Source organism: Salvelinus namaycush, chromosome 3 (genome assembly GCF_016432855.1).
Source record: "Salvelinus namaycush isolate Seneca chromosome 3, SaNama_1.0, whole genome shotgun sequence".
NCBI classification, from domain to species: domain Eukaryota; kingdom Metazoa; phylum Chordata; class Actinopteri; order Salmoniformes; family Salmonidae; genus Salvelinus; species Salvelinus namaycush.
This window is the reverse complement of record NC_052309.1, coordinates 57,586,011-57,603,115: the sequence shown is the minus strand read 5'-3', so window position 1 is coordinate 57,603,115 and position 17,105 is coordinate 57,586,011. Positions and strand designations below refer to the sequence as shown.

The following is a 17,105-nucleotide window of genomic DNA, read 5'->3' as shown; positions in this document are numbered from 1 at the left end:
CTGCAATTTGCAATGCTGACTTATTTTCATCTTTGCTTCCCTTTCACTACAGGCTAACTTCTCTCTATCATTCACATTTTTTTATGTGGAGCGTTCCTTATTTTCCTCATATGGGGTGCTGGTGATGAAACTGGTGATGAAACTGTCTTGTCAGTCTATAATTTATTTCTCAATCTCTGTTTCTCTCGCTCTCTCTCTCTGTCTCTCAGGGAACATGAGGAAGAGGTAAAGGAGGAGGAGGAGGCACCTCATGGTCGAGACACAGAGAGTCTGGACGGAGCAAATGCCACTATGCTCTCCCTCTCCGACATCATGCAAACGTAAACACACGCACGCACACACACACGCACGCACACACTCATCCATGCACACACACTAAGTAATTTTTCCCGTTCTTATCCTCTCAGGGAAGAGGATGTCGAGGAATATGCTGCTCTAAGGGCCAATCTGAAAAGTGCCCCCTCCAATCCCAAGAGGCCCTTCATATTGCTGCGCTGGAGGGAGTTCTGGTTTGCGCCCGTCACCTCGTTCCTAGGCAACGTGTTGATGTACTTCCTGTTCCTCATCCTGTTTGCTTATATCCTATTGTTGGACTTCAAGCCCCCGCCGCCTCACGGCCCGTCCACCTTAGAGTTTGTTCTATACTTCTGGGTCTTCACCATGGTCTGTGAGGAGATTCGACAGGTAGGACGCATCACATGTAAACAAAAACACAAACACGTGAACACACACTCAAATACACACAGACAAGTACAGAAAATGTACAGGCAAAAACCTATACATTCACCTCTAAATGTATTGGCACCAGTGATAAAGATGAGCAAAATAAATAATAGAAATACCAAGATATATTGGATGGTCAAAACATTTGAAAAATCTATTATTTTATACTAATAACATTTATCAGAACATTTTATTTTGTTTTATAATCTAAAACGGATAGGAGTCAAAATTATTAAAATTATACAAAATGTGTTTACATTTACATTATATTTTAGTCATTTAGCAGACACTCTTATCCAGAGCGACTTACAGAAGCAATTAGGCAGAGAACTCACAAATGAAAAGAGACACGGTTGTTGACTTTCTTAAATTAGGCAATGGGTACAAGAAACTACTGAAAAACAAAATATACTACTTACGACTATTAGGGCAACAATTAAGAAGTTTAAAACCACTGGAACAGTGGTTAACTTGCCTGGTAGAGGACCCAAGTGTATCTTTTCCTCACGCACAGTGAGGAAGATGTTCAGCAGGTAAAGAAAAGTCCAAGGGCCACAGTTGGAGAATTACAGAACTTGGTCGCATCTCGTGAAGGTTGCCATAGAAAAAAGGCTTTATTAAGAGCAACCAACAAATGTAAACACATGGAGAAGAGAAAGGGGATACGTAGTCACTGAGTGCATTCAACCGAAAAATTTTAACCACCGAAAGCCATCAGATTATCTACAGCTGATTTCTTGTTAAACCATCCATATAGGCTAAAATCACCTCAACGCTGATCTCAATTGCAACCAGCATTGGCCACCGATATGCCTGCTCCCTAACGCGGATGTCAGCTTATCTTTTAGTCCTCATTGCAACCAACATTTTAAGACAATTTCCCCCTCTGGTGGGTATTATCATCGGAACAATTTTGATCCTGCAATTTTATCTGACTAAAGGTAATTTATCTATTTGACTATCATTTCGTACAACTGAAACAAGGTATATCCTTGCTTACCACGGCAAATCTACTGTGGCAATTTACCGGACACCTTGTATGAATGCAAAAGGACATATCTTTCATATATTAGCGAGAAATAATAATAATAATAATAATACAAAAAAAGGTTAAAAAAGGTAAATTACACACCTTTATTTAACTAGGCAAGTCAGTTAACAACAAATCCTTATTTACAATGACGGCCTACCCCGGCCAAACCCAGACGACGCTGGGCCAATTGTGTGCCGCCCTATGGGACTCCCAATCACGGCCGGTTGTGATATAGCCTGGATATATATAACGAGACTGTTAAAGGAGCAGAGCGCTATGCACCAGAACGCTTATTGATGCATGTTCATTCTTGCATATTGAAATGGGGATGATTGGGAAACGTAGATATTATTGTGATGGCCTATGAAATATGGCTGAAGTAAATTCTACCACTGCAGCAGCAGAGGCTGGTGGGAGGAGCTATAGTAGGATGGGCTCATTGTAATAGCTGGAATGGAATTAATGGAACGGTATCAAAAAAATTGATTTCAGATGCATCCCCAGACCCAGAGAAACCTGATGAATGCACTGATGAGAAGGATGACGTTAAACTTACTGACAGTGTGGCCCAAACGTCCAGCCGCAAGTCTAACAGGAGTTCACGGTCAGGTTTATCCTCCACAACCTCAGCCTGAATTCAAGCTGAAAGAGCAGCAGTAGTAACAAAGGCTGCTGCTCTCAAGTTAAAATACCATCTAGAGCAGGGATGGGCAACTGGCAGCCCTTTTGTAGGCCCACGGATCAATTTCCCCCGCAAAAATAAGTTAGGGTCTCAACTTACTGTTGAGGGTTAGTGTAGTAGAGTACGAAATTTGATTGTGCATCAGCAGTTTTTCTCTTCGGTCAGTCACTGATAGTCACTCAATTAGCCCATGTCAACAAACATTTTTTAGAAGGTAAATTAATCTCCTTGGCCAGCTATCTAAACTTGTAGTAACAATGGTCAAATTACCGACCGGGGGCCCCCCGATCATCAGATAACTCCACCATATGGCTAAATGTGTAGAATTGCAGGAAATTAGCTGTAAAACTGCACATTTTTCAATCTGCCCCATGGCAAAATTTGTAGAATTTAGGGTTGTGACGGTAGGCCTACACATATTCATACTGAACAGTTCGGTACGGGGACCTCGGTTCGGTCCACACTATGAACCCAAATAAATACATAAAAAAATGAAAACACTAGGACTATAGGCTATGCCTACGATGTGTTGTATGCCTCTTGAGTAAACCTGAGCTGAAAAAAAACATTTCAGGCTATTCTGTTAAAACAACTACAGCCTATGCACACATTATAATCAACATTCAAATCTTAATTGGCGCATTTGTGAGGCGCAACCGGGAATTAGTTCTGTACGATGCCGAGTGGTGGGGTTGGTAAACCAGGAGGATTCTCCATTGTTGTGTTTGTTGATTAACTTTTACAACACAAAATAACCAAGCGGGACGCAGGAGTACCATTTCAATATGTTTACGGCCGGTGTAGGCCGTCATTGTAAATAGTAATTTGTTCTTAACTGACTTGCCTAGTTAAATAAAGGTTACAATTAAAATATATATTGAAACACTCTTTGGCCTGAATGCAAAGTGCTGTCTGGAGAAAACCACACACTGCTTATCACCCGTCTAACACCATCCCTACCGTGGTGGCAACATAATGCAATGGGATGCTTTTCAGCGGTAGGGAGACTTCTAAGGCTTGAGCCAAATACAGGCAAATCCTTGATGATAACCTGCTTCAGAGGGCAAACAAACTTAGACTGGGGGGCGAAGATTTACGTTCCAACAGGACAATGACACTAAGCACACAGCCAAAGCAACGCTGGGATGACTTCAGAACAAGAATGTGAAAGTCCGTGAGTGGCCCAGCCAGAGCCCAGACTTGAATCCGCCGCCAAAGGAGCTTCTACAAAGTATTGACCTGGGTGTAAATACCTACAGTTGAAGTCGGAAGTTTACATACACTTAGGTTGGAGTCATTAAAACTCGTTTTTCAACCACTCCACAAATGTCTTGTTAACAAACTATAGTTTTGGCAAGTCGGTTAGGACATCTACTTTGTGCATGACACAAGTAATTTTTCCAACAATTGTTTACAGACAGATTATTTCACTAATAATTCACTGTATCACAATTCCAGTGGGTCAGAAGTTTACATACACTAAGTTGACTGCGCCTTTAAACAGCTTGGAAAATTCCAGAAAATGATGTCATGGCTTTAGAAGCTTCTGATAGGTTAATTGACATCATTTGAGTCAATTGGAGGTGTACCTGTGGATGTATTTCAAGGCCTACCTTCAAACTCAGTGCCTCTTTGCTTGACATCATGGGAAAATCAAAAGAAGTCAGCCAAGACCTCAGATAAAAAGTCTGGTTCATCCTTGGGAGCAATTTCCAAATGCCTGAAGGTACCACGTTCATCTGTACAAACAATAATACGCAAGTATAAACACCATGGGACCACGCAGCCGTCATACCGCTCAGGAAGGAGACGTGTTCTGTCTAATAGAGATGAACGAACTTTGGTGCGAAAAGTGCAAATCAATCTCAGAACAATAGCAAAGGACCTTGTGAAGATGCTGGAGAAAACAGGTACAAAAGTATCTATATCCACAGTAAAACGAGTCCTATATCGACATAACCTGAAAGGCCGCTCAGCAAGGAAGAAGCCACTGCTCCAAAACTGCCATAAAAAAGCCAGCCTACGGTTTGCAACTGCACATGGGGACAAAGATCGTACTTTTTGGAGAAATGTCTTTCTGGTCTGATGAAACAAAAATAGAACTGTTTGGCCATAATGACCATTGTTATGTTTGGAGGAAAAAGGGGGAGGTTTGTAAGCCGAAGAACACCATCCCAACCGTGAAGCACGGGGGTGGCAGCTGGCGCACTTCACAAAATAGATGGCGTCATGAGGTAGGAAAATTATGTGGATATATTGAAGCAACATCTCAAGACATGAGTCAGGAAGTTAAAGCATGGTTGCAAATGGGTCTTCCAAATGGACAATGACCCCAAGCATACTTCCAAAGTTGTGGCAAAATGGCTTAAGGACAACAAAGTCAAGGTATTGGAGTGGCCATCACAAAGCCCTGAACTCAACCCTATAGAACATTTGTGGGCAGAACTGAAAAAGTGTGTGTGCAAGGCCTACAAACCTGACCCAGTTACACCAGCTCAGTCAGGAAGAATGCACCAAAATCCACCCAACTTATTGTGGGAAGCTTGTGGAAGGCTACCCGAAACGTTTGACCCAAGTTAAACAATTTAAAGGCAATGCTACCAAATACTAATTAAGTGTATGTAAACTTCTGACCCACTGGGAATGTGATGAAATAAATAAAAGCTGAAATAAATAATTCTCTCTACTATTATTCTGACATTTCACATTCTTAAAATAAAGTTGTGATCCTAACTGACCTAAGACAGGGAATTTCTATTATATTTCTGTATTTTATTTTCAATAAATTTGCAAACAATTCTAAAAACATGTTCTGACTTTGTCATTCTGGGGTATTGTGTGTAGATGGGTGAGGAAAAAATATATATTTAATACATTTTGAATTCAGGCTGTAACAACAAAATGTGGAATACGTCAAGGGGTATGAATTTGTTCTGAAGGCACTGTATGTGAGTGATTGCCACTCATCTTCTGTGAAGTGTGTGTACCCCCCCTACTGGCTGAAGGGGAATACAGTTCAAAGGCCTACAGCAGGTGTTGGCAACAGGACAGGGTCCAAAAAGACTGTAAAATCACCAGAAATTCACCCCAAAATTTGTTGAAGAATTCCAACAAATTAATAACAAATACATAGATATTATTTTTCTACTTAAATTGAACTCTGGACATTGGATTTGTATGTGTCAAGACTAATATTTTACCACTCTCCATTGTGGCTAAAGGATTTGGATGAAAATTGTATTGGTACTGTTCTTTTGGACAATTTAGTCACTACAGCCGTTATCCTCGCTAGGGTAGGGTTCACAAAGTATTGAAAACAGGGACCCGTGCCAATCATTTCACACCTATCGTTTTGAGGTTTTGTTGTATTACTTGTTAAACAAAATCTCTCCCTCAGAGCAATTGTATCCCTAGTCAAAAAATCCTGTAGGATTCCACCAAAAAATACAATAGAAAATCCTATCTGATTTTGAAACTTTCTATTGGTCATACTCCAAATGAACATGCAGCCTTGAATCACTCCCATATTGTGATGGTGTGTTGAAGAGGTTGAGAACCTCAGGGAATTATCACTGGTGTAGACAAAGATATGAAGATTGTGCTCTGGAGACATCAGAGGGAGGCTGTTTCTCAGTTCAACCTTGATTGCAGTTGAACGTATGTGTTCAGGTTTCTGTCCCATATTTAGCTCTGAGATGTCCAATAAAGCTGTGTTTATCCAATTGTGTTGTCCATACAATGTGGTCTGAAATAACAATGAATAGAATTATATCAATACTATGGCTTGACAGGTTATAATAAGTATGCAGGTCAAAGAAACGGGCTGCTGCTATGGTAGGTCTTTCTAGAGTGCATGGTTAAATTGTGCAAAAGATAATTGTTTTACTCAGTAAATGGTTAAACTAGTGATATGTGTAATTCTATCAGCCTAAATGAAAATATTGATTTATTTTTTACATATTCCATTATTTGAAATTGCGCTAATTTCCTGTACGTGGACAGTATGTGTTAATACAGTAGTATAAACATTTATAATAACATCACTTTACCTCAGATTAGTGATGTTATTATAAATTTTTATACTAATGACAATGACAATATCGATTGCTTAAAAACAGATCAATATCATTGGATTTGTACTGTGGATTTTGTCAAATGTGCTGGTGGTCTTAGGACTTAGAGTTCTACTATAATTTTCAAACTGAAATAGCAGGGAAAAATTGCTGTCCTTACACCTACTGTATACATGGATTTGAGAGACAAACTATCGCTCAAATAACAGCCAACCGTTGTCACTGTTGATATCCTGTGCCTGGTCGTGAGATGTTGAAAATAAATAACAAAGCAACTGATTTGTTTCCTTCCCTGTTTCGGCAGCCTCCCAAAACTTCCATGCGAGGTTCTAGAATTTAGATCACTGTCTTCAGCAAATTCTCTTCTAATCAGTGATATTAAAATTATTCTCAGATTCAGTGTGGCCTTTGAACAGTGTTTGTTTAAACAGTGCATACATCCCAAACGTTTGCATCACTCCGACATGAAACTGGTTGTCTTCAGCAGGTTGTCCTCTAAAGAGTGTCCAGTAGATTTCCAATAGGATTCTGATAGAGGTGACACAAAATCCTATAGGATTGTGAGAATCCTATAGGATTCTATTGGACTACTTTTTTCCTATTGGAAATAAAAAGTAATCATATTGGATCCTATAAGATTCTCACAGTCTTATAGGATTTTTCGTCACCTGTATGAGAATCCTATTGGACTAATTTTTTCATATTGGAAATAAAAAGTAATCTTATTGGACCCTATATGATTTTCGCAATCCAATACGATTTTGCATCACCTCTATCAGAATCCTATTGGACTACTTTTTTTCCTATTAGAAATAGAAAAGTAATTCGATTGGATCCTATAGGATTTTGTCAACCCAATCAGAATCCTATTATACTAATAATACCTTTTGATCAGGGATTACTATAATACAATAACATTATTATTACAATATAGCTCAGTGTTTGTATTATTTGTTTTATACAGTCTTTTTTGCTCATCTTTATCAAGGGAACCAATCATTTTGTAGGTGACTGTAGATATATATTAATGACCATCTACTCTCTCTCACACACACTTCCTCCCTCTCTCTCTTTCGCTCTCTCTCTCTCTCTTCATCAGACATTCTTCAGGGGCAGCACCACTTTATATCAGAGAATGAAGCTCTACATCGAGGACATGTGGAATAAGTGTGACATCACAGCCATCTCACTCTTTGCACTGGGAATGTGCTGCAGGTGTGTGTATTTACAATAGATACAAGAAGATACTGAGTATACAAAACATTAAGAACATTAAGCTCTTTCCATAACAGACTGATCAGGTGAATGAATCCAGGTGAACGCTATGATCCCTTGTTGATGTCACTTGTTAAATCCACTTCAATCAGTATAGATGAAGGGGAAGAGGACAGGTTAAAGAAGTGTTTTTAAGTCTTGAGACAATTGAGACATGATTGCGTATCATTCAGATGGTGAATGGGCAAGACACAAAATGTAAGTGCTTTTGAACGGGGTATGGTATTAGCTGCCAGGCGCACTTGTTTGTGTCAAGAACTGCAACGCTACTGGGTTGTGTATTAAGAATGATTCACCACCCAAAGGACATCCAGCCAACTTGACACAACTGTGGGAAGCATTGGAGTCAATATGTGTCAGCATCCCTGTGGCATGCTTTCGACACCTTGTAGAGTCCATGCCCCTACGAATTGAGGCTGTTCTGGGGGCAAAGGGGGGGAGAGGTGCAACTCAATATTAGGAAGGTGTTCTCAGTGTAATGTGTTTATGTTTCTGTGTTTCGATGTAAACAAGGCGTTTTATTTATATTATTATTTTAAATATATGTAGTTCTGTCCTTGAGCTGTTCTTGTCTATTAATGTAATGTAATTTGTCATATTTTATGTTTTGTTATATGGACCCCAGGAAGAGTAGCAGCTGCATCAGCAACAGCTAATGGGTATCCTAATAAATCAATGGATAAATATATGGATTGTGTGTGTGTGTGTGTGTGTGTGTGTGTGTGTGTGTCCCTGTGACTGTAACCAAGAAGTTTGTTGTGTGTTCTAGAATGTTCCCGTGGTCCTATGAGTTTGGCCGTGCTGTGTTGGCTGTGGACTACATGGTGTTTACCCTCCGTCTCATCCACATCTTCGCCATCCACAAACAGCTGGGACCCAAGATAATCATTGTTGAAAAAATGGTGAGTGCTTTCCAAAAAGAAAGAGAAAACCCTGTGCACTGCAGTGTGTCTAAATAGTGGACTTAGACATTGCGTCATTGTATCTGTCTCATTATGAGGACATGGGAGCATGGACAGCGCCATTGTGGCCATCTCCATTTTAAAGTAGTCCATTTTATTCTACTACTTCCATGAGTTGGCAGACAAACTGAAAGGGTGCCAAAGATGGTGGATAAATTAAGATGAATGACTCCACGACTTCACCATTTCATTTTTTTTTTCAAGGTTCCTGTCTGTGTAAGTGGGCGTTCCCTCTCTCGTGTGGGAATGCTTTCCTACATGAGCGCACGTTTCCTCTATAATTGCTGGGATGCTCACATAAGAGAGGAAACAGCTGGATTTGGTCTACATATTGTCCCCTCCCCGCTCGGCTCGCCCCACCCGCCCGGCTCGCCCCACCCGCCCTGCTCCAACATATCACTGGCACATTTTTTGGGCAGTGAGATGTCTCTTTTCTCTACTGTCTCTGGGGCACCCCCTCGCGGGGCGTGGGCAATAAGTAGACCAAAGCAGCCCCGCCTCGATCAGAAAAAATAAGGGAGTGGGATGTCTCGCTTCATCTACTGTCTCTGAAGGTGCATAATGCCACCTAGAGTGTATTGTTAGAACAGGTATGAAGCCAATGTTTGCGATGTATTGCCACCTGCAGTTATGGAATGTTTGCTCACAATTATAATTGGCTGATCCCTCCTGATGACCCGCATTGAATCATGTGATCCTTCCTTAACCCATAGGATGTCCCACCCAGTTGACTACTTAAAAATTGTGGAAGTTCATAATGGCGCTGGCCATGCTAAAATGGGCTTTTGGGCACTAGAGTCCTCTATCTATCTCTATGGTCTAGATCCAGGTGCTGGTTTTGGCAGTAACAACTAGTATCAAAACTGCACACTAGAAAAAACAGGTGATGCCATTTTCCCCGATGAATATCTGTTCCCCTCTTGATTGGCAGATGAAAGACATCTTCTTCTTCCTGTTCTTCCTGGCGGTATGGCTCCTGGCCTACGGCGTAGCCAATCAGGCGCTGCTCTACTCCTACGACCCCCGTCCCGGTTGGATATTTCGCAGAGTGTTCTACAGGCCATACCTCCACATATTTGGACAGATCCCCATACACGAAATGGATGGTGCGTTGATGTTTGTGTATGAATGTGGTTAGCATGTGTATTTAACATAGTATAATCTCACCTAGATATTTCAAAATGAATGCACTAACTTTTAATCGCTCTGGAATAGAGAGTCTGCTAAATAAAAACAAATATATATATATTACTGGTTTCTCTCTCTCTTTTTCTCTCTCTTTCTCTGTTATTTCACTCCTCTCTCTCTCTGCATCCCCTATCAATCCCTTACTTCAACCCCTACCCAATCTACCCTCTTTGCCCTACCATTTTAAATATTTATTTTCACACCCCTCCTTCTGCTTCTTCCCATCCTTTCAAACTCTTTTCAACCCCTACCCAATCTACCCTCTTTGCCCTACCATTTTAAATATTTATTTTCACACCCCTCCTTCTGCTTCTTCCCATCCTTTCAAACTCTCCCCCTCTCACTGCCTCCTCCCCTCGTCTCCCTGCCTCTCTGTCGGTAGCTGATAAACTGGACGAGGGGATAGAGTGCACCAATAACGTCACCCTGGTTGAGGCGGGGGCAGAGCCCTGCATGAGTACCGAACACAATTGGCTGGTGATCATCTTATTGGTCATCTTCCTGCTGGTCACCAACATCCTCCTGGTCAACCTGCTCATCGCCATGTTCAGGTAATGGACCCTCTGTCTGTCCCTCTTTTACTTTCTCTCCCTCTTCCACTCTCCGTCTACCTTTCATTCTCTCTAGCTCTTCACATTGACGAGTGTTGATGAGATTATCGAGAGATAACTTAGAGATGTATTCATTCTCGAGACATTACTGTAATATTAATGAAACGTAGCCCTACCTCCAAATCACGTTTGTTGCCACGCTTCCCTTGGAGATCTGCAGAATGTTGTATAGCCAAAACAGTTTGAATCGTCCTCTGATTTTTATTAGAGGGCTCCCGAGTGGCGCATTGGTCTAAGGCACTGCATCTCAGTGCTAGAGGCGTCACTACAGACACCCTGGTTTGAATCCAGGCTGTATCACAACCAGCCGTGATTGGGAGTCCCATAGGGCATTGTACAATTGGCCCAGCGACATTTCGTCCCGATATCTCTACTTCAACTCTCTTCAATGAGAATAAGCTCTCTGTCCTTCTTTCCCATCTAGCACCCCCCTCCATATCCCTGTTTCACTCTCCTTGTGTTCCCCTCGACAGATCGTCACTCATTCAATAGGCCCCTGCAATCCGTGGGTTGAATTCCTCTTATTTTATCTAGTTCCTCAGAGTGTCTTGGAATAGTGTTGTTGGATTTAGTTTAATTTAATCAACTTGTTTTATTTGAGTGTTGTCCTAATGGCATGTTTTTCTGGCTCAGCTTTATCTGCGTGTCATTGGGGCTCAAAATGTCATGAACTAAAAAATATAATAAAACCAATCTTTTTTTATATGAGCGAGAGTCACCTATTTCCTGATATTCAGCCTTTTCACTGTGTCTTCCTCTCTCTGCCTTTCCTCCAGTCACACGTTCTCCAAAGTGCAGGAACACAGCGACAACTACTGGAAGTTCCAGCGTTACAATCTGATCGTGGAGTACCACTCCAGACCCTGCCTGGCACCACCCTTCATCCTCATCTCCCACATCCACCTCATCATCAAGAGACACATCCGCAAGATCCCCTCCACAAAGATCAAACACTTTGGTGAGAGAGGGAGGGAGACGGAGGGAGAGGGAATGAGAGGGAGAGCGTGAGGAGGGAGTGAGAAAGGGAGGGAGGGAAAGGGAGGAAAACAGTGCCGGTGCCAGAACAAATCAATTGGAAAGGCATTTGATTTCTACAGTGTGGCACGTTTTTTCATGGGACCTCCTATGTATAAAAAAAAGACATGTAATTTAACTGTAAAAATGTATTACCTTTTAATGTGCCATCAACACAACCAGTTATGTTTTCATTTGGTTGTCAAACAGATCACTTCAAAAAGTAGGTTATCTTCGCACATTAGTCCCAAAATTATTCCAGCATCTGAACAGTACACTGTGCACCCACCAACTTTCCTTCAATTCGCAACTGGCTGGAACTATCTCCCCGGAGAATGCATCAGAGTGAGCGCCCCTCTGTCTTACTATACAGCTCATACATCTGATGCTGTCTCGACAAAAAAGAGTATGAGTATTTACATTTACATTTTAGTCATTTAGCAGACGTTCTTATCCAGAGCGACTTACAGTAGAGTGCATACATTTTTATTACATTTTACATACTGAGACAAGGATATCCCTACCGGCCAAACCCTCCCTAACCCGGACGACGCTATGCCAATTGTGCGTCGCCCCATGGACCTCCCGGTTGCGGCCGGCTGCGACAGAGCCTGGGCGCAAACCCAGCCCAGCCTGGGCGCGAACCCAGAGACTCTGGTGGCGCAGCTAGCACTGCGATGCAGTGCCCTAGACCACTGCGCCACCCGGGAGGCTTGACATGTCATACTATTTTTGTCCAGACAGCATCAGATACATGGGCTACACTTACTGAGACAGGGGGGGGGGGGGGGGGGGGGGGGGGGGGGGCGCTGTTTCACTCTCTCAGATGCTTTATCTAAGATTGATGCATTTTTCTGTCTGCGCACATCTCGGTCAAATAAATGATCATAACGCCGGCCCTGTGGGAAGACCCGTGTCCAGATAATTCACTTCAAGTATTGAACTTCAAGTATTTTAGAAGTCCACTTCCATTTTCCTTCAAGAGTATTTTTCTCATTTTCTCTTCTTCCCAATTTCTTTGTTCTCCTCCTCCTCCTCTATCCCTCCTTCAGTTCTGGAGATCCACGGTAGGGAGGCCAGTAGACTGAACACGTGGGAGGCCATCCAGAAGGAGAATATACTGTTTGCCCAGAACAAACGAGAGAGAGAGAAAGACTCAGAGAGACTCAAACGTACCTCCGTCAAGTGAGACATCTCACATAGACCAAATCCCAGATTCATTTAACAGCTTCAGTTAACAGCTCGGCTTCTATCTGGCCTATGAATCGAATGGTTGAGATGCTGTAGCTGATGGGTCCTCCTGTGTTAGGAATCGGATCAATAACATTTTAAATTCATGAATCGAACTTCAATTCACTTCCTGAATGGACTGAGAAGTGAATTGACCCCTAACCTTTGTTGTGGTTCTGTGTTGTGGTCATGTTTGAAGGGTGGACAATGTATTAAAGCAGATGGCAGAGATTCGGGACCACGACCGCAGGCTGAGAACGTTGGAGACCGAGGTTAGTGTCACCCTGCTTCATCTGCACAGTGGCAACCAGACACAAGTGCCAGAAGTTTCAGTGCTCCTTAATGGGCGGGATGGTTTAGTGGGTGTGTGTGTGTGTCTGTGCACGCACGTGTGTCCGTTAGTGTGTAATCGTAAGAATGCGTGTGTCTGCATTTGGACTGCAGCTGTTGCATCTGCCTGCTCAGCACTGAACACACCACATCCGTCATGGTTCTCTTTCTCTCTCGTTCTCCCTCCGTCCCTCTCACATTCCCAGTTGGAGTACTGTTCTAGTGCCCTCTCCTGGATGACGGAGGCTCTCTCTCAGAGTAACTTGGTAAAGACCACACGTCCTCCGCCCGCTCTCAGAGGTAAGGTTGCATACAGTATACCTTATGATATAGGTTACATGTATGATCTATTTATATGGAAGGTTGCCTCCTACCTCTCCAGTCACAGAACATGTAAATTATTATAATGTATTGATCCCCAGTACATTTTATTACTTGGACTTACAGTTGAAGTCGGAAGTTTACATACACCTCAGCCAAATACATTTAAACTCAGTTTTTCACAATTCCTGACATTTAATCCTAGTAAAAATTCCCTGTCTTAGGCCAGTTAAGATCACCACTTTATTTTAAGAATGTAAAATGTCATTCATTCATCACATTCCCAGTGGGTCAGAAGTTTACATACACTCAATTAGTATTTGGTAGCATTGCCTTTAAATTGTTTAACTTGGATCAAACGTTTCGGGTAGCCTTCCACAAGCTTCCCACAATAAGTTGGGTGAATTTTTACCCATTCCTACTGACAGAGCTGGTGTAACTGAGTCAGGTTTGTAGGCCTTGCTTGCACACGCTTTTTCAGTTCTGTCCACAAATTCTCTATGGGATTGAGGTCAGAGCTTTGTGATGGCCACTCCAATACCTTGACTTTGTTGTCCTTAGGTCATTTTGCCACAACTTTGGAAGTATGCTTGGGGTCATTGTCCATTTGGAAGACCCATTTGCGACCAAGCTTTAACTTCCTGACTCATGTCTTGAGATGTTGCTTCAATATATCCACATCATTTTCCTACCTCATGATGCCATCTATTTTGTGAAGTGCATCCGTCCCTCCTGGAGCAAAGCACCCCCACAACATGATGCTGCCACCCCCGTGCTTCACAGTTGGGAGGGTGTTCTTCGACTTGCAAACCTCCCCCTTTTTCCTCCTAACATAACGATGGTCATTATGACCAAACAGTTCTATTTTTGTTTCATCAGACAGAGGACATTTCTCCAAAAAGTACGATCTTTGTCCCCATGTGCAGTTGCAAACCGTTGTCTGGCTTTTTTATGGCGGTTTTGGAGCAGTGGCTTCTTCCTTGCTGAGCGTTCCTTTCAGGTTATGTCGATATAGGACTCGTTTTACTGTGGATATAGATACTTTTGTACCCGTTTCCTCTAGCATCTTCACAAGGTCCTTTGCTGTTGTTCTGGGATTGATTTGCATTTTTCGCACCAAAGTACGTTCATCTCTAGGAGACAGAATGCGTCTCCTTCCTGAGCGGTAAGACGGCTGCGTGGTTCCATGGTGTTTATACTTGCGTACTACTGTTTGTACAGATGAACGTGGTACCTTCAGGCATTTGGATATTGCTCCCAAGGATGAACCAAACTTGTGGAGGTCTACAATTTTTTTTGTCTGAGGTCTTGGCTGATTTCTTTAGATTTTCCCATGATGTCAAGCAAAGAGGCATTGAGTTTGAAGGTAGGCCTTGAAATACATCCACAGGTACACCTCCAATTGACTCAAATGATGTCAATTAGCCTATCAGAAGCTTCTAAGGCCATGACATAATTTTCTGGAATTTTCCAAGCTGTTTAAAGGCACAGTCAACTTAGTGTATGTAAACTTCTGACCCACTGGAATTGTGATACAGTGAATTATAAGTGAAATAATCTGTCTGTAAACAATTGTTGAAAAAGTTACTTGTGTCATGCACAAAGTAGATGTCCTAACCGACTTGCCAAAACTATAGTTTGTTAACAAGACATTTGTAGAGTGGTTGCAAAACGAGTTTTATTGACTCCAACCTAAGTGTATGTAACCTCTGACTTCAACTGTATGTAATAATTCCAGTTTCTGTTACGTTTTTACTTTCAGATCTGACCTCTCTTTCTCCAACTAGCTGACAAATGTCTGATGGAGAATAGTGAAATCTGGACGCGCACAAACGACCTCTTAACTGTCCCTCGAAGTCGATGATGACAAATGTTCCTCTTGTGGATTGGGGGTATTGCTTTAAACACACACACACACACACACACACACACACACACACACACACACACACACACACACACACACACACACACACACACACACACACACACACACACACACACACACACACACACACACACACACACACACACACACACACACACACCTACAATCACTGTCACTCAGGGCCAGTGGTGTGAAGTACTTAAGTAAAAATACTTGAAAGTACTACTTAAGTCATTTTTTGGGGTATCTGTACTTTACTTTACTATTTATATTTTTGGCTACTTTTACTTTTACTTTACACTGCATTCCTAAAGAAAATTATATACTTTTTACTCAATACATTTCCCTGACACCCAAAAGTACTCGTTACATTTTGAATGCTTAGCAGGACAGGAAAATTGTCAAATTCACACACTTATCAAGAGAACATCCCTGGTCATCCCTACTGTCTCTATTCTGACGGACTCACTAAACACATGCTTTGTTTGTAAATTATGTCTGAGTGTTGGAGCGTGCCCCTGGCTATCTGTGAAATTAAAATAAACAGGGAAATGATGCCGTCTGGGGTGCTTAATATAAGGAATTTGAAATGATTTCTACTTTTACTTTTACTTTTGATACTTAAGTATATTTTAGCAATTACATTTACTTTTGATACTTAAGTATATTTCAAACCAAATACTTTTAGACTTTTACTCAAGTAGTATTTTACTGGGGGACTTTCACTTTTACTTGAATCATTTTGTGGTAAAGGTATCTTTACTTTTACTCAAGTATGACAATTGGGTACTTTTTCCACCACTGCTCAGGGCCAAGGAATGTCAAGCAATGCCAAACACGGACTCGATGCTCTTAAGCGTTGATAATTTGAACTTCTGTCATTTAGTATGTGGACCATTGTTGCTCTTCTATGTTATACTTTGTTGTTCCTATGTTCTCAGAAATCTTGTTCCTGTGGGTTCTAGAATCACAGGACAACAGGACAATCTGTTCTTAATGTAATATGTATAGACATTTTTAAAAGGTGCATTCAACCTGACACAATCACAAAAATGTCACTTTTTGGTTTGCAGTCAATGACCAAAAGCGCCCTCTTTGGGCGCATGGTATTAATATTTTTCATAATTTCATAATGAATAAAGATTAAAACAAACAACAATAATCTGGTGTTAAAGTTTTGTTATATTTCAGTCTTCTGTGATGTATATAAAGTGCAATATTGGAATGCAAACTCAACATTCTATACATTTCAACTCTATACGTGACATGGTACAGGTGTCTTCTTTTTTTAAGCCCATAACCATGTGTGTGAGGTGTATACTTTTGTTTCAAAGTAGATCTGTTTAAGACTACCATAATCACTCTGTGTGACCCTGATTTAGCCGCTGCAGTAAAAGTTTAAGGGCTCATTTCAATTGGTTCTGCCTCAACCCGCAATAACCGGCAACTGCATAGCGGTTTCATTGTTTTTATTTGGGCGATGTCGGAGGTGTAACTGCGTTGGAGCTGTCAAATCAGCAAATGGCTCCCGGCATTATACCAATCGCGGACATTGACTTTGGAGTCACATTAGTAATAATTGCATGCAGCCTTGTTGTCACAAGTTCGAACACTGGAATGTGTGTTGTAATTTACACCTTGATTAGGCTGATAAATCCTCATTAATTTGTTATTATTTTCTATTTAAGTTTCATTATTTCTATGTGGCGTACACTAGGGGTCTCCAACCTTTTTGCGAGCTACTCGTTTTTTTCTAGCTTTCAAATAGGCACATT

General features: G+C 41.5%; 1 protein-coding gene across 1 annotated transcript in view; it reads left to right on the top strand.

Moving 5' to 3' along the window:
- LOC120043945 (transient receptor potential cation channel subfamily M member 4-like) overlaps positions 1 to 15,346 on the top strand; it is a 70,798-nt gene extending 55,452 nt beyond the window's left edge. Inside the window, exons 18-28 of the mRNA XM_038988543.1 lie at positions 210 to 320; positions 408 to 684; positions 7,611 to 7,726; positions 8,556 to 8,688; positions 9,680 to 9,854; positions 10,319 to 10,487; positions 11,324 to 11,505; positions 12,614 to 12,746; positions 12,991 to 13,063; positions 13,328 to 13,421; positions 15,205 to 15,346. Of these exons, the coding sequence (XP_038844471.1) occupies positions 210 to 320; positions 408 to 684; positions 7,611 to 7,726; positions 8,556 to 8,688; positions 9,680 to 9,854; positions 10,319 to 10,487; positions 11,324 to 11,505; positions 12,614 to 12,746; positions 12,991 to 13,063; positions 13,328 to 13,421; positions 15,205 to 15,233 (1,492 nt within the window). The 3' untranslated portion in view covers positions 15,234 to 15,346. The remainder of the gene's footprint in view (positions 1 to 209; positions 321 to 407; positions 685 to 7,610; positions 7,727 to 8,555; positions 8,689 to 9,679; positions 9,855 to 10,318; positions 10,488 to 11,323; positions 11,506 to 12,613; positions 12,747 to 12,990; positions 13,064 to 13,327; positions 13,422 to 15,204) is intronic.
- The last annotated feature ends 1,759 nt before the right edge of the window (positions 15,347 to 17,105 follow it).